This window comes from Corylus avellana, chromosome 3 (assembly GCF_965113065.1).
Source record: "Corylus avellana chromosome 3, dhCorAvel1.hap1.2, whole genome shotgun sequence".
Lineage (NCBI taxonomy): Eukaryota > Viridiplantae > Streptophyta > Magnoliopsida > Fagales > Betulaceae > Corylus > Corylus avellana.
Window position 1 is genome coordinate 25,918,695 of NC_142492.1, and position 21,844 is coordinate 25,940,538.

Sequence of the window (21,844 nt, forward strand, 5' to 3'; positions counted from 1 at the left end):
TTACAACAGTATTACGGATAAATGAAATGTAAATGAATTGGCCAATATGCTTGTTAAAGATGAGGCAAGGCTTAAGGAACAAGAATATCGTCTAGTTCACCTTGTAAGTCAAGGAGCCAGAAAAAAGCTTAAAAGGGGCAAAACGATCGAGTCAACTATAGTTTGTGGACATTCTTAAGCAATTGAGGTTCACGAGAAGAGATAAAATAATGTCAATTGCCATTTTTTGCAAAAAGTTTTGGCATGTTAAGAAAGATTGACACAAACTTATGGCATGGTTCGAAAAGAAAGGTAAGCATTTAGCTTATGTATGTTTCGAATAAAATCTCACTAAAGTTCCTTCCTATACTTTGTGGATTGACTCAATTATACTGTTTATGTTTTTAATTCGATCCATGGCTTTCCCTTTCGTTTGTTTCTAGATATTGGTTATTGGCTATATTTGTTTTCAGACACTTTATGTTCCTTCTATTTCTCGAATTTGGTTTCTTTGTGCAAACTTTATCTTGATGGCTATTACTTTAAATTCCGCAATAAAAGATTCAGTCTATTTTATTTTATTTTTATTAAAAAAATAAACTATTTTTGTTGGTTTTAGGATTCTTTGTGATGATTTGTATAAATTGAATCTTAATAACTATTTTGCAGAAAGCCTTTTAACCTTGCATCATAATGTTGGAAATAAACATAACCTGATTAATGAAAAGTCATTTTGACTCACCATTTTTGGGTAGAGGCAAGTATTTTGTTACTTTTATTAATGACATTTTTGCATTACAATTATATCTATGTGTTGCATAAAAGACTCTTAGGCAGTGGATGACTTGAAGGTATACATTACTGAGGTTGAAAGGCAATTAGATAGAAGAGTAAAGGTTGTTAAATCAGAGAGCAATGATGAGCATTATGGAAGCTATGATGGATCAAGTCATTGCCTACCCCATTTGCTAAACTCTTTGAAAAGTATGGCATTTGTACACAATACACTATGCCAAGTACGTCTTAGTATAATAAAGTAGCTAAATAGTGTAATCGTACTCTAAAGGATATAGTTATGAGTATGTTAAGTAATTCCTTTTTACCCATTTCATTGTGGTTGAAAGCCCTTAAGACCGCTATATATTTATTAAATAGAAGTACTACTAAAGTAGTTTTATAGACTCCTTTTGAAACACCTACATGGTTGGGGCTGTCCAGCGGATGCTAGAATTTACAATCCATATGAAAAGAAATTAGATTTACTGTCCTATATATATTGGTTATCCAGAAAAATCCAAAGGGTATAGATTTTACTGTCCTACATATAGTAAAAAAATTGTTGAAATCGGTAATGCCAGATTCTTTGAGAATGGTGAAATCAGTGGAAGTGATAAACCACAAAATGTGGTTATTCAAGAAGTTAGGGTACAAGTCCAACTACCCATAATTTCTAAAAAAGGTTGTTTCTAGAGTTGTACAATCATTTGACAACGTTGAACAATAAGTTAATGATCGATCACTCTATGATGAGATTATCACCAATTATAGAAAAATCACAAGAAATAGCGTTAAGGAGGTCTGAAAGAAAACAAAGATCCGCTATTTCAGTTGATTATATGGTTTATTTATAGGAATCTAATTTTGATATAGAGACGAGTAAGGCCCTGGTTTCATTTTCTTAAGCCATTGAAAGTAATGATTATGTTAAATGCATTGATGCCATGAATGATGAGTTGAAACCAATGGATCAAAGTAAAGTCTAGGAAATTGTTGAATTGCTTGAATGACATAAGATAGTCAGTGTAAATGGGTCTTCAAGACCAAGCACGACTCTCATGGCAATATCAAACGATATAAAGCCAAACTTATGGCCAAAAGGTTTTAACTCAGAAATTAGGCATTAATGATAAGGTGTCTTTCTTTCCCATATCCAATGGCTCACTTAGAATCATTATAGATTTGCTAGCTCGTTATGATTTAGAGTTGTACCAAATGAATAGAAGTTTAGAAGAGGAAGTCTACATGCATCACCCTAAAGGCTTCTCAATAAGGGAAAATAGCACATGGTTTGCAAATGAAATAAGTCAATATATGGACTTAAACAAACTTCCATGGTATCTTAAGTTTAATGATACCCTTACTTCCTTTGGTTTTAAGGAAAACACTGTTGATCGGTGTATATACTTGAAGGTTAGTGGGAGCAAGTTTTTGTTTCTAATTGATGACGTATTACTTGCCAGTAGTGATCTTGGTTCCAATGAATTTCTCTCTAAGAACTTTGAAATGAAAGATATGTGTGAGGCAACCTATGTGATAGGAATGTAAATATTTTAAGATTGATCACGTAGTTTGTTAGGGTTGTCTCAATAACAATATATTAAAAGAGTTTTAGAGAGAATTGGCATGGAGAAATATTCAGCTAGTGTTGCTCAAATTCATTAAAAAAAATAAAAATAAAAATAAAAAAGAATAAGTTTAGACTTATGCAATGTTGAAAAAATGATGGAAGCCTTACGCTTCTATTGTAAGAAACTTGATGTATGGACAGACTTGCACTATACCAGACATCAATGTTGCAATTGGTATGTTGGGCATATACCAAAATGATCATAAAATGAATCATTAGAAGGTTGCAAAGAATTGATAAGGTACTTATGAGGAATAAAAGATTTTATGCTCATTTTTAAGAGGTGTGATCATTTAGAGATGATTGATTAGTCTAAATCAGACTACTGAATTTGCGGCATGCTTTGAGGCCACATTTCATTTATTATGGTTGCGGAACTTTATCTTAGGACTTGGAATTGTTGATACTAATGCCAAGTCGCTGAGAATTTATAGTGATAATTCTGCATTTATATTTTTCTTGAAGATCGACAAATATTCTAAAGATACTATAAGCATATGAAGCTTAAATATTTTGTCATTGAGGAGAAAATTCAGAAACAATGAGTGTTTATAGAATATATTAATAAAGAGCTCATAACTGCAGATCCATTAATGGGTTAGCAACAAAGACATTTAAGGAACATGTTAACGTAATGAGTCTTGATTGTAACACATAATGCCCATAATGTTTATGGATTGCATAATGCTTATTTATGTTATTAGACACTTTTGAGATCTCATTAAATATGTTTCTGATTTTCCTGTTTTCCATTTTGTATGTACATATAAGATTGGATGAATGACAACATGAATAGTCTTTGAAAAAAGACATTTTTGTGGACTATTTTTAGACACTTCTCATTTATGAACCATGATTGAACAGGTTGCTTGTGTTGTGGTGCATGGAAGGGACTATGTCGCCTTTTGATGTACAACCGACATGACTCACACTAGTAGGTTGTTTAATTATGGTATTTAGGATTACCAAATTAAAGTAAGGATGGATTAAATTTTTGTGCACCTAATATTAACCTCATTGAGTCTAAAACAATATTAGTCATATGGGCCAAGTGGGAGAATGTAAGAATTTAATGTCCCACATGACATGGCACATATGAGTATTTATTAGACTCCTTAAGTTATGAGATTATTTAATCATAATTCTTAATAAACTGTTGGTTAATTAATTAAGAGAAGTGGTTTCTTATTGAATTAACTCTTACTTTGATGGGAAGTTGAGTTATAAATGAATAAAGGAAACCGGTCCTCTTTCTACCCTATAAATGTACGCAATTTTCATCATCTTCATGTACCTTTAGTAGGTCAAGCAAGAGAAACCGATTTCTGGTATTTATGCTTTCAAAAGAAAAATTAAAGAACTAATGGATTCTGGTATGTTTTCTTTTTATCAATTTAATGTGAAATTCATGATAGTTAAGATCTTGGAAGTTATAGTATGTTATATCAATTTCATGTTTTACACATATACCCTTTGTTTTTTAGCATATACTCCATTCTCCATATTGTGATGCCTAGCCTTGATCATTAACATTTTAAATTTTATTGACGATTAATTAATTCAAATTGCGAAATGGCCTAGGTTGGGAATCAATTTGAGTTACATCATCATAAACGAGTTAAAATTTAAGAACAACTCCACCCAAAAACAACAAACCAAATGACTAAATAAATTAAAACTAAATTGTAACAATTGAGTTACTTTGAGAAGAATTAGAAGATGAATAACCTAGATACATTGAATTGATTATAAGTATTTACATTGCAAACAAATTGTGAGGTAAATTGTGAGGTAAATTGAGAGGGTAAATGTAGTTTTCCTAACAAAAAAGTTTTAAATATTTTATAATCACAATCAATATGGATAAATAAATATCATTAATTAAAGTAAGTTGATTAAATTCATTTAAAAAATTAATTAACATGTTTCAAACAAAACAAATATAGGCTATAGCACTTGTAATAATGAAAAATATTTGAGCATTCCATTCATACGGGGCTTTAAACGCATGTTGAACTAAGCAATCTGACTAATAATTCTTGTTTTCACAAACAACAACCCTCCATTGACTTTACTTGGACTATTATTTTGTGAATTGTATTTTTTTAAGTCATGTAATTGAGGGTAGAGATTATTTATTTTTTGCTTGTGGTTATAGTTACAAAATTTGGCAGCAGGTTACGAGTCTTTGTAGCGTGCTTAACCCGCTTACTTGCTAGGAAGATGTTGATTCTTTTGGGTTGGAGGAGTGGAGGGGCAAAACTATGAAGGCTTATTAGTGTCGGCTAGTTTTTGCTTCTACAATATATAATATTTGGAGGAATCGTAATGCTTGAGACATAACAATAATCCGTGCACTGAAAAGAAGCTTATTCAACATATTAGATGGGAGGCGAGGATCCGATTTACTACAAAAGGTAGATTTAAAAAGACTAGAGTAAATGCTATTCTTTGTAGTGCTTGAGCTATAGATGGGATATTGGTTAAAATTTGTGGTTTCAACTTTAGCTTTTCTTCGTAAAGTGTTTAGTTGTTGGTTAATGAAAGTTACTCATTTAAAAATAAATAAATAGAGAGAGACCAAAACAACCTTGATTTTAAGAATTACACTATTAGGGAAAGAAAGCCCATAGGCCATAAGGCTTCAGCGTTGGGTTTACGGTTTGCTTGCTTTTCAAAAAGTTATATATAGACACATTAACCAATTGGTGATAAAGATAAAACCATTATTGTTTTGTGTCGACTACTTTTGAAAATTATAGTACTTAGACTTCGTTTGTTTCGGCGTAAAATATTTTCAGGAAAGTCATTTTACAGAAAAATATTTTACGATGAAAACATTTTTCGGTGTTTGGCATGCGCAAGGAAAATCACAAATATTTTTTATATTCACACCAAAAATACTAATATACAATAATTTAAAAAATAAAATATTAAAATACGTGCCTGGGACTTGACCAGGACCCACCCAGGACTTGACCGGGAGCTGCCCGGGACTCGCCCGGGACCCCGCCAGGACCTACCAGGACCCAACCGGACTTGCTCAAGACCCACCCTGGACATGACCGGGACTTGCCCGGGACTTGACTAGGACCCGCCTTGGACTTGCTCGAGACCCACCCAGACCAAGTCCCATGCAGGTCCCAGGCAAGTCTTGGGCAAGTCCCGAGGGGTCCTGGGCAGGTCCCATGTAGGTTCGATAGGGTCCGGGTCAAGTCCTGGGCAGGTCTCAGGCGAGTCCCTGGCAGGTTCCGGTTAGGTCCCTGCCGGGTCACGGGTAGGTCCCGGGCGGGTCCTAGTGAAGTCCCGCGAAGGTTCCGGTCAAGTCCCGGGTGGGTCCCGGTCAGGTCTCGGTCAAGTTCCGGGCGAGTTTCGAGGGGGTCTTGGCATGGTTCGTCGATTCTAGAGCGCAATGCTCAAAGTCAGAAAATGGTTTACGGTTTTGAAAACCATAAACGATTTTCCTAAAATTAAAGAAGAATTTTCGATCAAAGGGAAAATATTTTCCATTGACTATTATTTTACGTCGCGCCAAACACCAAAAATACATAAAACATTTTACGGAAAAACAAGCGGAGCCTTAGTTTTTTTTTTAAAAAAAAAAAAAAAAAAAAAAAACAATCCTAATCATCAGTTACCTAATTGCCAATCCTAACAAAGTTGCTTGTTTGCCATAAAATGGTAGTTTGATGTATCAAAGTATTATGCATGTCACTTTGTGAGATGTTTTTGAAAATAGCTAATAGTTGAGGAGGCTTTTATATATTTTTTTCCTAAAAATTATATAGATATTAAAACTGTCTTAAGAGAGTAGAAAACAAGTTTACGGAATATTTCAAATATTTTATTTATTACATTAAAAAAAAAAAAAAATTCAAGAATTCACTATCTTGAGAGCAACTAGTCCACGCTGGATAAATTTTTTTTATAAATTGGTTTGTAGAAAATTAAAAAAAAAAAAAAAAAATTACAGATTAACTTCTAAAAGCTTTTTAATAGTTTAAAGGTCACGTATAGGAACAAAAAAATGCTACAAATTGGTTTGTAGTTAATTCATACAAACTCATCTAATAAAGTGACATATATTTTTTAACTAAATAATTTTACTTTTAATATATTTTTTAATAGTTATAAAACACATGTCGCTTTGTTAAATAAATTTATATAAATTATTAAATTAACTACAAACCAATTTATAACAAATCTAATGTCAGGGTAGTTGAAAATTTGTGTCCGTCTAAGTTAAAATATGGTCTGCAAGAAATTAATAAGCTGTAGGCATACCAAATTGACGAATAATTGTTTCACTTTATCTTTTCATAAATTAATTAAATTTTTAGGTCCCATGGCATTTACTCATCATGTTGACACCAAGTCAATGGTGATCCAAGAACAGCGTAATGATGGAAAGGTATCTAACCATTTTTTCAATCATCTACCAAAATAAAAAATCAAAAAATCAAAACAAAATAAAACAAATTTTCCAACCTCTGTTTTTCCTTAAACAGATTTTCCTTAAACCATTTTTCCTTAAACAAATTTTCCAACCTCTGCTTTTCCTTAAACAGATTTTCCTTAAACCATTTTTCCTTAAACAAATTTTCCAACCTCTGCTTTTGCCGAAATGCGTTTTTTAACTTAAAAACTCTATTTTTTAAACATAATCCCCAACGATAGCTAAGAAAACAAAACAAAAAACCATCTCCAGGGGTTTTTTAACCCGTAAGAATTAAATGCGAAAGAAACTTTCTTGACCTTTAATTCATAGTGTCTCGTTTGGGTCAGGATACCAGATGTCAAAGAGAAGGAAAAAAAAAACACGTTTATGGAGTTTTTTAAACGGCAAGAAGCACGAATTAAATGCGAAAAATTTTTTCTTGACCTTTAATTCCAAGAGTCTCGTTTGGCTTGGGATAACCAATGTCAGTAAAAAAAAAAAACTTCCAAGCTTTTTTTTAATGGCAGAAAGTACAATTTAAATGCCAATAAAACTTTCTAGACCGTTTCATTCCTGGCGTCTTGTTTGGGTCGCGGGATACCCCGTGTCGGAAAGATGACTTTTCTTGAGCATAATTTATACACCAAGAAAACTTCCTGGCGTTGAAATTTAAAGCTATGAAAGAACTTTCCTGGCATGTCAATTAATTTGAGAAGTACAAGTCAATTTCGTTCTTCATTCCTTTTTTTTTTTTACTCACATTATCTACTCTGAAATCTCAAGGTAGACCCAATGAAGTTTCTGAATTGTGTGCAAGAAAATGAGTCCACACAACACAGCCTCAACCAGTCAAATCCCCATATTGAAGAATGATAAATTTCAAAACAAATGTCTAATCAAAGTTAGCTTGTGTTTGGAAGCATTTTCAATTTCTCTTCCATCCTATTTTTCATTAGAATTAATAGTGGGAAGGATCCCCTATATAAACCTTTTTTTTTGTTTGTATTTGCTTGAAAAAAATAATAATAATAATAATAATAATAATAATAGTAAGTTGTAGGCCTACCAAATTGCCGATAATTGTGAGCTTTATCTTTTCATAATTTGTTTAGGTACCGTGGCATTTACTCATATTGACACCAAGTCAATGATGAATGAACGGTGGAAAGGGATACTTGTTGTCATTTGTCAATATCCAACAAATTTTCCAACCTCTCCTTTTAGTGGAACTACCACTTTCCCGGTGACGAGTCAGATACGGCTATGTTCGGCAACAATCTCTTCTTTTTTATTTTATATGTTAACTTTTTAAAAAAATAAAAAGTAAATCTTTTTTTTTTTTTCTTATTACTAAAAAAAGTTAATTTTTTAAAAAAAAAAAATTCATTTTTTACTTGTATATCACATTAATTATTATTCAAATAAAAATTTCACAACAAAACTCTTTACCAAACAGCCTTTTAATTTCTGTTTGAGATTTATTTCGAATCAATTATGCTTATGAATTGATTAACATATTGAAAAGCCATACACAATTATAATTTTCAAAGAAAATTCTTGTTGAATGGTTCATTTATTAAACATCACTTCAAAGGAAGGAGGAGGTGCTCCTTCGGTGCCTGATTTTTCTGGTCAATAGACCACGACCATGGAAAGATCGATGCTTTTAGTTAATAGGTGTGAATATCCTGATAATTGATTACTTGACCATCAATTACGTTCTACATTATCTCAACCTCCAGGACCTTTTTTCTTCAACGAAATAGCAGGTGAAACTTCTCACGCCATTTATTTTGCAAAACGTAGGACTAGGGCCACACTAAAAAACAAAACTAAAAACCATTTTCCATAAGTTTTTTTAACCGCAAGAACTACAAATTAAATGCAAAACAAAAAAAAAAAAAAAAATTCTTAACCTTTAATTCATCCGCCTTGTTTGGGTCGGGATCTTCTCTATTTTAAAATCTCTCTATTTCTTTCATTTAGTACATTTTGATGGGTATTGCATTTAATGCACTACCATTATTAAAACTTTTGGACAACACTACCCTTTAAAATGCACTAAATAGAAGAAATTGAAAAATTTTGAAATGGAGAGGATCCTTTTCCGTTTTACTTCCGAAAGAGGACTTTTTTTTTTAGCATAATTTATACGGACACAAATTTCCTTCAACTCACTCCAATAAGTGATAAGTGTCATTCAACATTATTAGATTTTTAAAAAATTAATGTTTGAGTTTCTAGATTAATGGAATGACAATAAATGATGCTTAAAATATTAAAACAAAATATGTGAGATACGGCACTTGTCACTTATTGAAATGGGTTGAAGGAAACTTTCCTGAAGTTAGAATTTAAAGCTAGGAAAGAACTTTCCTGGCATGTCTTCATCCCTCCTATTTTTTTTTTTTTTTTTTTTTACTCTCATTATCTACTCTGAAATCTCAATGTAGACCCAACGAAGTTTCTGAATTGTGTACAAGAAAATGAGTCCACGCATCCTCAACCAATCAAATCCCCATATTGAAGAATGATACATTTCAAAACAAATGTCTAATCAAACTTAGCTTATTAAAGATGTTCAACACTCTTAAAAACACTGAATATAGTTTCATTTATTTATATATGGGTTAACATGCTCAAAAATATTTCTTAATTGGTTTTATTTTCTATGTAACCTGTATAACCTACTCTCAAATAATTAATTATATTTAGTCTTATACTTTTTGAGTTGGTCCGACCTTTTAAGTTCTTATTATGTACATACAACTATATAATATTATCTCAAAAAGTAATAATAGACTTTACCCTTGTGTTTTCTGTGTCCACCCAAAATTGATGTTAATTTTAAAATTATTATTAAATTTGTGATAAATTATTATTGAATTTTGATTTAATGATAATTTTAAAAACTATATCAATTTTAAGTGAACACAAAAAATAACATTTATCATTACTCGAAAATAAAAAATAAAAAAAACCTCAATGTTCACACCACACTTGAAAGTGCTCAAAAAGCAATCACCCAAATGAAAAACTATAAAAGATTTTTAAGTTTTGAGGGGACCTAGACCTTATATTTGTAGGGAACCTAAATTTTTTAGATTTTAAGGAAACCTAAAACCTTTTTTCAAACACAAGGTTTAGGATTAATTCTGCTTACTCTTTATTAATTGATCACCCTTTAAATAGGGGACTACCGACTACATTGAATCAAAGTAAAAGAGTACTTGGAGAATAAACTCCGACTCTAACTTGAAGATAAGCTCCTAACCCTATTATGAGATAAACTATAAACTCATACTTCTAATAAACTAAGGCAATAGAGGCATATTGCCATAAAAACACTGTAACGTAGTAAACTCATAAATAAAATAGATAATTGTCAACATGACGTATCCCACATACATAATGTATTATCATAACAGTGATCAAAATCAATCCACCAAGAGAGACAAAGAGTCTCTGGAAAACTCTGGAAGAAAGAAGAGGTTTTCTTTCTCGAGAGGGATATTGAAATAAATGTCTGTTGGTCACTTGAATATCCATTATTGGGAAAGGGAAGTTCTTAACTCTTGAACGTTTAACATGCAAGTATAATCTTAAGTTCATTTCTGTTAGTACTAGCAGACTTTGTCTTTATTGTATCTATAGCTATTTTAAAATAGAAAACCATGAAAAGATTGAAAAGTTTTTAGAGTATCACAAAAATTTTTAAGTCCACAAGATATTTGTGTATGTCAATATTAAAAAGGATTATAAATTAATTTATTGAGGACTTAGGCCAAGGAGTTTATGGAACACTATTTAAAAGAAAATCATTTCAATAAAATTCATGTTACAATCAATATCCTAAACTGTACAAGGGAAGCTACAAGGGAAAAAGTAAGAATTCATATATGAAGTGGAAACAATGGATAGGATCCACCATGTTAATGTGTGTTATGTTTTAGATATTGGCTCATTTTGGTAATCAAAATATGGATTGTAAACTTTTTATCACCCAAGTATTTTGATGTAAAAAGTTAGGCTTAAATTTGAACTACCGTAAAGACAATCGTCAGATATATATCATCGTGACATGGTGTGTGATAATAGAACTTCTAGAGCCTACCCAAGATGACCTTCATAAAACATCCTAACGCTGGTTGTAAAGAGAAACTTTGTTGTGTGCCAAGAGAGCTTTCGTTGCTTTATCTCTCTTGGAGTTTTGTTTCAAACCACAAACCTTCATTATATCTTTCAACTGTTTAAGTGTACTGGGGGGTCGATAAGGAAGTCATGTATAGAAGATTGGCCAATGAAGAGCTAGAGCTGCTGAGGGGGCAAGGAGGTAAGCGAGGAGTTTGTCTACATACAGAAGTCTTAATAGATTCCAAGGGTTTGTAAATTTTACATGCATGCATTTTGAATTTCCTATAGTGACTAATTTTTTAGGTTTGATTGCTTTTGAGAGGGTTTTCATTTCGTCGTCAAAAATTTGGTGTTGATTGTTTGGGTCATTATCCTTGTACTATGCCTTTGTTTAATTTACTGCAGCAATGTATTTGATCTTATTCTTGCATTATTGCTTGTGTGGTGCATTGGGGTTGGAATCTAATCCTTTCAACTATTATCAGAGCGAGGTTCACTCCTTTTGGAGTAACCTTTCAAGTGTGTTTTGACCCATGTTGTTATGACACAATCTCAGTCTTCCCTATTTTGATGGAAATAGTTATGCATATGTTATGACACAATCTCAATCTTCCCTATTTTGATGGGAATAGTTATGCATATTGGAAGATGCGTATGAGGGCTTCTGTCCTTGGATGAGAATGTGTGGGCTGTTGTTATGATGGGATGAAAATGTCCCGAAAGGCCTTGGCTGAAGGGTCCAACCAATTTTTTTTAATATTTTTTTATAAAATATTAAAAGTGTCATCTTCTGATTAAATATGACGTTGCAGCAGAGTTAAAAATTAACAGAAGGTGGATTGAAGTATCAATTTGATATCAATTCTAACATGAAGAAATCAATTGATGACTTTTTAACCTTATGGAGTGATTTGATCAAAGTTCATACCTCTAGAGCATTTTTCCCTTAAATTATAAAATAAATAATTCATGCTAGCAAGTAAAATTAAAATGATCTGTTATGAAAAATTTAATCTACATCCTGAGGAGTAATAGCAGGGTTGTACATTCGGACTGCACTACAACTGGTTCTGGTTGTTCCACGGTCGGGCTGTTTTAGTGCAGCTAGCTGCCAACAATGATAACAATCCTTCTCTTATTATGAATAACAACTCATCTTTAATCACGAGCAACTGCAAGTTCTTAGATAAAAAGGCTCAAAAGAATATACAAAATCCAGGAAAATTAAAAGGAAAGAAGAAAATCAAAATATTCATGAGGCAATTTACCATAAAAATGTTGTTGCCGTCCGTTTCTCATTACATTGTGTCCTTTCAATCACCAACTCAGAACCATCTCTTCCATTGTTGAATTTCAAAAGTCTTCCTTCTTTCTACTGAGAAACACCAAAAGGGCTTTCACTGTTAGTTTTGTAGCATCCTCTGCATTATGTGCTTCCGGAGACCTCCCTCCAACCAACCTCTTTTAGAATTTGATTTCAACATTTCAGGGCCAGAGAAGTGCCTGTACTGGGTCATAGTCCCAGCAGGCTTTGGTGGCTGCATCATCATCGAAATGGTTGGAAAAGGCTTAGGCCAAATATTTCTGGACGAGGTAAACATATGCCTAGCAGAATCCTCATTTCTGGATATTTGGATTTCCCAAGGAGGTTTCAGATCGGAGGAGTTGCTTATCTGCTTTGTCATGCTCAACCCTGAGCTAGTACTATTGGGGGATTTTCCAGTAGAGGAACCAGCAATCTGAGCTAATGGTTTCATTCGGTCAAGCCACCGCAAAATCCAGTTACCAAGATTCCGACCAACTTCTATATCCCTCTCTTGAATGTTCCGGTGAACCTTAAGTGCTACATCAAATACAGCATGTGTTCGTCTGCAAGAGGATGGAGTGCAAAACAAATTTAGAAGTCCTGCTTCTTTTTTTGGTAAGTATAAAACAAAAGGTCCTGATTGTCATTACAAGTGAAATAAATACTTACTTTTCAAAAATAAAATAATACCAATAGCCGTAGTTCAAAACTAGTAATAAATGCATCTATAGGAGGATACATTTTTTTGATAGGTATCTATAGGAGGATACATAAACACTTATGCCAGTATGAATTGGTCAATGGACATCATCATTTAAGGTTTTCGAAGAGAGTTTCAGTTTAGTGACTCCCTGGATATCCAAAAAATGATCACCTTGACAATTTTTTTTGTGCAGTGGAATTAATATAGATGGTATCATAATTTTATCAGCATACCACAATCATGCTCGTGATTCAAAAAAAAAAGTACTTGAATACTTTTCCAGAAGACAATGAAAAAATAAATCTCCCAAATCAAGGCAATAATAATGGATATAGCTTTCTAATATAACTCATAGCATGAAAGTAAGGTACATTTAAATTCAAGGACTTGTCTTCTAAGCAACCCCAGAAAGTAAATTCTTTACTTACTACCAAGATTTTTTTTATAAATAATTCAATATCATTAAAAAGTGTAGAAGGGTGCAACACTGGTACACAGAAGGTCGAGTTTCAGGCTGCTACTCCGGAGCTGTGACAATAACTCGAGGATAGTAATTTGGACTTTTAAGGAAAATTGGGAGTTTATCGATGGGTAGGTGATTTAGGGTTTCTATTTTAAGGATTTTAGGCTTTGAAAGGGGATAAGAAGAAGATGATAACCTAGTCATTGCACTTAGGCTCTCTTTGTTTCGACATAAAATATATTTTGGAAAAAAGGTTTTCCCTATTTTGAAGTGTTTGGTGCAACGTAAAATATTGGTTAACTTGAAAATGTTTTAAGTTGGTCAAGGAAAATAACATTCACAAGGCGTAAAATGGTTTGTGCTTTTAACCTGCGTAAACCATTTTCCACCGCTTTCCCACACCCTTGTACAGGCAATTGTGAGATGACCCCTTATGGAGGCCTACCTGCGCAAGTAGGTGCCCCCCCTCCCCCACAAGGGCCCTTACAGAATTGCATGTTCAAATTGCAAGCAATATGGGCAAGCAATTGTATTAGATCTCAATCACACCCCCAAAGACCTTTTATTCTATACACTCTTTCTTCCGTAGCTCCTCTTCATTGGCTCTCTCTTCCTCGCATCTCTTCAGATTATATGAAAATATAAGAAATATTGGTGATTTTCCATACGAGCCAAATTCAAAATGTTTTTCAAACCATTTTCAAGGTTGCAAACAAACAATAGAAAATAACAACTTTTTCCAAAAAATTATTTTCAGTTGAAAATATTTTATGCCGAAACAAACAGGAATTTAGTTTTCATAAGCATCATCCCTAAGGTTTCCTCAACATCACACGTTAAAAAAGGATCAATTCACAAACCTCAAGAGCCTAATTGCTGCAAAATTCTCGTCAATTTGTTCTCCTTTGAATTGAAAGCATTATGTTATATATCTAAGGAAAACTAAACCAAACCCTATAAGGACTTGGGCTCTATGGGCTTTGACTAATAAGCCCGAGCTAACTAACAATTATAAACTAAAATAAAAAAATAAAATAAAAAATAAAAAATAAAAAAACTCAACAAGATAAGAAACCCATAATATAACCCAATGTACAAAAACTACAGCCCATTTTAGAAAGAGAAATGCTAGATACTATAATTCTATCCAACATTCATCCAACAAGGCTGATGCAGCACTTCCAACTTACCCTTGAATTAATCATTATTAAATTAAAAATAAAATAAAAAATCCAATGATTGATTTGGAGTGCCACGTCAACATTGTTGGACAATTGTAGGATAAAATATAGTATTTAGCATTACTCTTTCAAAAATATAAAAATCACAAAAATATCCTTGACTCCTAAAATCAAATAAAACCATATCCTTGCTGCCTTCATTTCCAACGAGCAACAGAATTGGTAAGTCAAGTCACTAATGCAAAGACAGAGCTTTTTACAAGGATGAGTGATTGTGATTTTCCAAAATTTGTAGCTCCAGAAGAGAACACTTGAGGTAATTTGCATTGAATAGGAATTAAAAAGATGGAATTTTATTATAAGTGTCCTATACCTTGACATCTTGCAGTAGTGGTTGGTGTAAAATGGTTTTCCCAAAATAGATTCCCAAATTTGAGCCTGACCTCATGTTAAAAAGTGTATGAGTGGCTGGCATACTGATTGGATTCATTAAACACAGACTTTGTATGAGACCAATAAAAATGCCATTAATCCTCCATCGAATGATTTGACATCAGCAAATTACAGACATAACTTAAGATCACAGCCCGTCTTGGGGCATAGATAAACCTAACTGCAATTCTCTATAAGCAATCATATGCTATCTGTTCTGGCTCTAGATCGAGGATTTCTAATTCTCAATTTTGGATGTGCAAGTGGATCAACCAGTCTAACATTGATCCTTCATTGGGTGACACTTCTGTGAAATAAGTTGTCATTGTTGAATGGGAGATTTATTCACAATTCTGAGCAACTAACTTCACTGCATATGTTTTTCCAGTCTTAAAGGGTGGAATTATTGTGATAGGTGTAGTTGTACTAAGTCAGGTATGGAGACCTGGGGATTTCTACAGATAGAAACATGTGGCCTTTATCACTAATTATCCAAATGACATTAGAGCAAAGGTCATGAGTTGAGTTCAAACCCGAACTCTACAATTTCCCCTCTATTTTTCAGTTAAATATTTAATGTGTTAGAGCTCACTCGTTGATGAGTGGGAGTTAGAGCGGAAAGTGTTAAAGTATTAATTAAATAATTAAGTTTATCATTTCCTATTAACTAATTAAGTCAAGTTTAAGCTTATGGAATAAGCAGAGATTTAACATTTACTTCTTGCCACAACCACAAAACCTAACACAGGGAGCGAGGAAACTACTCGCAAACGTTCACTTCCACACAAGATTATGCTGGATACATGACAAATTTGATGATACCTACGATCCCAAACACAAAATTTTATTCACCATTACATGTTTTAACAACCCAAGTACAAATTCTTACAAAGCAAACCAGAAACTTCGATAGCAACAGACACAGACATAGTATCAAACACCCAACTCCCCAAACAAGGATCAAAACCCACCCATTGCACCCAACAGGAACACACAAAATAAAATATTACCTGTGAAGAAACTGGCGGATCTTGGGGTGCTTGGGGCTAACGACCTTGCGCTGAATCCTCAAAGCGAGCCTGTACGTGCGCTTCAGCCCCAAGAAATACGCAGTCCCCAACGTGATCTCCCACAGCACCATTCTCTCTCCTTCTAGAGCTCTCTCTCACTCGCTGTGATTCTTTGTTTGTGTTTCGTGTAAAGTCTCTCTTTTCAATGTGTTCATTAGTTTTCTCACTCTTTTCGTTTCGCGCAAGTTATATCCCATTTGGATTCGGGTGGGCCCGTAAGAGCAGCCAGAAATTACGATCTCGCTGACGTTTATTTTTTTGGTCGTTTGTACCTGATCTGAACCGTTGGTGTTTTTGACGGGCTAGTTGGGCCAGGCTTCTGGGGTCCAATTTTTTTTTGTTTTTTTTCCCTTGTTCTTCAGGTATGCGTCGTTGAGTTTTGGGTTATGACAGGCCCAAAAGTTGTATCATTTTATTTGAAATTGGAGAATATGCTTAGGCAAATTTAGATAGGGAATTTTATTGCAGAAGATCTTGAAGATACTTTGTGCTAATGTTTGTTTAGTGGGATAAATGGTGTCTAAATGGTGCGAACTATAGGTGCTCTCTCAAGTCCGACTGAACCATAGCTTGACCCAGTCCTACAGGAGCATCAATGAAAATCCAAACTGTCTAATACTAATTAGGCATATGTGGAGATTCTCTATTGCGAAGGTTCGAACCTACGCCCTAGTACATGCCCCGACCACTTAAAAATTTTCTTGTGCCATTAAACCACTACCCTTAATGGTTAAATACTGATTATTACTCCTTATGGTAATGAAAAAAAAAAAAAAAAAAAAAATTCCACTGTTGACATATGTCACATACAATAAAATATTAAAAATTCAACTATAAAATATATATTAAAAAAAAAACAATTAATAATAAGATGTCAAGTGTTTTTAAAAGTGGTACTTTAAAATAGAAAAAGGAGATTATTCTTCAAAATTAAAAAAGATACAAGGTGAACGCTCTTACCACTATACTAACAGCATTCACGTTTGATTCTTCAAACACCATTTTTTTTTTTCTTCAAATTTTGAAGAACCGCCTTAAAATTATCCTATATCCTATTATGTCTCGTCTTTCTTCTCATAAAAAATTCTCATTCTCCTCTTCCAATAAAAAAATAATAATTTTTCTTAAAAAAAAAATGAATGAAAATGACTATTTTCATGGAGTAGAGAAAATTTTTTTGAATGGAATGTAAAATGATTTTTAAAAGTGATTCTTCGTAATTTCTTTTCTTTTCTTTTCCTTTTAAAAAAAAAAAAAAAAAAAAGAATCGGACGTGAATGCTCTAGCCGATTTGAAATCCAGCAATTCCTTTGGAAGCATGACCCTATAAACTCAATCATTTGAGGAAACCTGTCGCAACAATTGGACTTCATATTTTGGTGGATTTTTATCTTATAAGTATGAAATTAGCTAAAAAGGAACTCATTATGGCAATTAAAATACAAGGGCAAAAAACATATAGGCTAGCGATCGATTCCACAATTCTTGATTGAGTAATGCTGCATAATATAGGGATGAAAAGGGGGACGGTTATTTTGCTAATTGCTAACCACTTTTGAAGGCAGTTAGGAAAAATCCCTAACTGCCTAAGCAGTTACGGTTAGTGGTTTTGAATTTTGAAAAAATGGTTAACCACCTTTGTGTATATTATATAATATATATTATATTTATATGGGATAAATGTAAAGTTGGTCCTTGTAGTTGGCCTACATTACAAATCACTCAATGTGATATAAAAAATGACCTACATTACAAATCACTCAATGTGATATAAAAAATAATTTATAAGTTCATGTAGTTGGCCTAAATTACAAATCACTCCATATGGTATAAAAAAAATTTTATAAGTTCTCAAGATATGCCAAAATAATAGTTTATTTCATAAAATCAATTTCGATTAAGTAATTAACAAAGTCTGTCACTTTGCCATGTCATACCTAATAAAAATGCGACACGTGTTATTATTAATTTCTGACTTTCAAAAATAACAATTAGGATTTTTCACATCATTTTAGGACGCTAGATAAGATTACACATTAGCCATCACTCCACGTCATACTATTACAGTAAATTAACATAATCTCTTATATCCCTAAAATTTTACCCCATGCGTAACCCTCTCTCATCTTCATTTTTCTCGGTTACTTCACAAAATGCGACTGTCAAATTCTCGCAAAATGGTCACAAATCATGGCGAGGAAGATGAAAGTGAGTGAGGGTTATACACAGAGCAAAATTTCAGGGATTAAAGAGATTAGGTTAATTTACTGTAATAGTATAACGTCACAAAGTAACGGATTTTGTTAAGTTACTTAACGGAAATTGATTTTATGGAGTAAATTATTATTTTAGCCTACCCTGAGGACTTATAAATTATTTTTTTATACCACATGGAGTGATTTATAATCTAGGCCAACTATAGGGACCTATAAATTATTTTTTATACCACATGAAGTGATTTGTAATTTAGGCTAACTACAATGACCAATTTTGCATTTATATATGTATATATATATATATGAAATAACGTCGTTTTTGTATTTAAATATATATAAAAATTTAGAAATGATGTCGTATGTAGTAGGATATTATCATATTACCATATAAACGAAGTCGTTTTGGTTTTTTTTTTTTTTTTTTTTGAAAAGAAAAATTGAATTTCTTAATTTCTTTTTTTTAAAAAAAAAAATTCTTTAAAAAGCAGTTAGAATCACTATTGAATTTTGATCCAATTGTAATTTTAAATGCCACATTAAATTTGAAAAAAAAAATAAAAATAAAAAATAATATGTAACATTACCCGAGGAGATACACTATAAAAGGCACAACATCTTTCATTCGTCCTCGGTGAATTTGGTGTTCGTCCTCTGTGAATTTGGTGTTTTTTGAAACTTGAAATAGTTGAAATAGTTGTAACAGAGCATAATGAATTGACATATTCAGTTCATGAAGAAAACTGAAAAACACTATTAATATCAGAACTATTTAGAGAAGAAGCAGTACAGGTTTCCTTGATTAAAGGGAGTTGAAATATCATCTTCACTGGTTGTGTTTTTTTTTTTTTTTTTAATTTCTGTTGTATTTTGTTTTGGGTTTATGGTGCCATGTATTTACATGGTCATATCCAGTGTTGAGACTTCTAATCCGATCTTTGTGTCGGTCCCTTTCTCTTATTCAGTCCCTGATTAGGATTCAAACAATACATTTACCACTTCAGCCTTCTTTCGGTAGTTATTGTTATTTCTAAGTGAAAGTTCAGATAGATTCACCTTAATTTATACATTTTTTACTTCTGTTACCGTTTTGTGCAGCCCTTTAAAATGAGCATGTCACTTGTTTGACCCATTTCTTAACCTTTGTATATATTTTTGCACTATTTTATTTCATTTTGGGTTTGTAGTTGAGAAACCCAACCCACTTTCGGTTTTTTGTTCTCCCGCTCTCTCTTCCTATCGGTTTTTGGTTTGTAGTAAGGATTTTCCTTCGTAACATTTTTTTTTCTATTAAAAAAAAGAAATGATGAAGAAGAAGAAGAAAAAGAAAGATCATCGGTCACATATGGTCCGTACAGGTCGGTTGACGATGACACTCTAATCAACATATAAAAACATGTGCGAATGGGCAAAAGTGGATTCAATTGGAACATATAAGTAGCGAAGTGATCTTTAGTGTATGTAAAGGAAAAACAATCGAAAAAAAAAAAAAAAAAAAAAAAAGCAATTGACAATTTTATTTTATAAAAGACTATGAATTCTCTAGTGTGATAATTGGGAATTTAAATGAATAGAGGTTAATAAGGTAATTTAAAAATGATCAATTTTATTAAGATTAAATAACTTTCTGATTACTACTAACTTTTATCTTTACATATTTTCTTTTTTCTATTTTATTTATTTTCTATCTGTCACACATGTAGATTCCTTTTTCTAAGTGTCTCTTCATAATTGTAATGATTCATTAGTTTGTTCTTTTATTAGTTCTATTTTATTATAGATGCGGCATTTTGACAAGTCACTTCAATTTATAACATTCATAATTTATGATCCCTTTGTATAAATCAATAGTATGATGATAATATGCACTCTAATATTGCATACATTACCACTTCATTTAAACTAATAATCTCTTTTAAAATACTATTTTAACTGGAGTATTTGATTTAATATTTGTTTAATTTCTCTGAACTTGGATGATATCTTTTCACATGTTCTTTTACATAAAGTTTTTCTAATATAGCTAACTCTTACTAAGAGCCACATACTAATTGTGTAAAAAAAAAAATTATGCTTATAGCTAAAGACATTACTTGACCCAAGAATTATTTTACTATAATATTTCATTTTTCCAAAAGCTACATCTCTTTAAAAATATATATTAAAAAAATGAATAAAAAGTTTGTTTTCTAAGGGTCTCAATCGATTTAATATTTATAACAGTTCAAGGATTTAATCTCAATAAATAGGTTATGTATTAACATCGAATTGAGAGGACTTTTGAAGTAAGAGAAATATGATGTCAAGGAAAAGTATAATAACATTTATGTTGGTGACGATGGAGTTGATTGTCCTCATGATACTTGAAGTGCATGCTAATGACAATACCCCTGTCTCTCCCACTCCTACTAAACTACGAAACAGGCTTCATCCTTTCGAACTTGATGCTAAGGATTTGAGTTATATCGATCGTTGCATTGAAAGCACGGTTACTAAGGATATACACTCATTTTATATTGCTAAACATATTCTTCAATGCCTTTTTAGTGACCCAATGCATCCTGAAGATTATCCCATACAATTTGGGGAGGCTTGGATGAGGTGCTATCGCCAATGTTATGTTATGGAGAAACGTTTTGGTGCCGATCATGCAATTTGTGTAGCAGAGTGCTACAAAGGGAAAATGAAAAACTTTTAAATATCTATATCTATAATCAATGAGCATCGAGTTTGGTAAGAGGTTCTCAACTACTTTTCTAGCTCTTTCTTCAAGAATATGAATACACATGCATATGAAGAAGATGTTTCATAATATATACGAAATGTTTTTTTTCAAACATGGTAAATGAATACTTAACATTTTTATACATTTCTAAGATAGCAATAGATGATTCTTTATCAGTTTTTTTTTTTTTAGAAAATTATATTTAATCTCTTTAAATTGAAAACTCTTTAAAAAAAAAAAAAAAAAAAAAAAAAAAAACCACTGTATCATTTATGCTACTTAGCTCATTCAAACTACATTTCATTGAAATTTACATAGTCCGTTAGAATTTCGTATTAAAGTGTATGAAAAGTTGCGCTTGTGATTCGCACGAGAAATTTTTTTTACATAAAAAAAATACCAAAATTACTCTTCCACCACCTTTACCTTCTTTTTTTTTTTTTTTTTTTTTGACAGGCAAATTTTGAGCATTTCAACTTGAAATTTTGCACATGCCCCCCATCTTCTGTTGAACTTTCTACACCATCAAACAATTGTAGTTTTGAATGTGCCAAATGGCAAAAATTGACGTTTGAAGGTGTCTTTGTAAAATCGATGTCAGTTTAAGGTGTCAAGTGTAATTTTTCCTTTTAATTTTTAGTCTCCACCTTGTTATGAGTTTTTGCCCACTCTCCTTGTTATCTAATATATACCCAAAACTTGTCTCACTTCTTGAATTTGTATTGGTGGTTTCAGGTGTCTAAGATGGTATTGTGGGTTGGTGAATTGGGTTGTATGGATAACAACTCCTACT

At 32.3% G+C, this 21,844-nt stretch overlaps 1 protein-coding gene across 4 annotated transcripts; it reads right to left on the bottom strand.

The window, feature by feature from the left end:
* Nucleotides 1-11,863: 11,863 nt before the first annotated feature.
* Nucleotides 11,864-16,254, bottom strand: LOC132175909 (uncharacterized). Of its 4 annotated transcripts, none has more exons than XR_009439470.2 (3): nucleotides 16,054-16,254; nucleotides 12,227-12,827; nucleotides 11,864-12,066 (listed from the first exon to the last, which is right to left on the bottom strand). XR_009439470.2 is itself a non-coding variant. In XM_059587999.2 (2 exons), the coding sequence occupies exons 1-2, from the start codon at nucleotides 16,182-16,184 to the stop codon at nucleotides 12,362-12,364; spliced, it is 597 nt and encodes a 198-aa protein (XP_059443982.2). In that variant the 5' UTR covers nucleotides 16,185-16,254; the 3' UTR covers nucleotides 12,077-12,361. The 4 variants fall into 4 exon arrangements, 1 of the variants encoding a protein (XP_059443982.2); XR_009439469.2 differs by lacking the exon at nucleotides 11,864-12,066 and adding an exon at nucleotides 12,077-12,130; XR_009439468.2 differs by lacking the exon at nucleotides 11,864-12,066 and adding an exon at nucleotides 12,077-12,139.
* Nucleotides 16,255-21,844: the final 5,590 nt, after the last annotated feature.

Coding starts and splice junctions, on each gene's coding strand:
- LOC132175909 (XM_059587999.2), bottom strand. CDS start 16,184: ATGGTGCTGTGGGAGATCACGTTGGGGACTGCGTATTTCTTGGGGCTG. Junction 12,828..16,053: donor ATCCGCCAGTTTCTTCACAG/GTAATATTTTAT, acceptor ATCCTCTTGCAG/ACGAACACATGCTGTATTTG.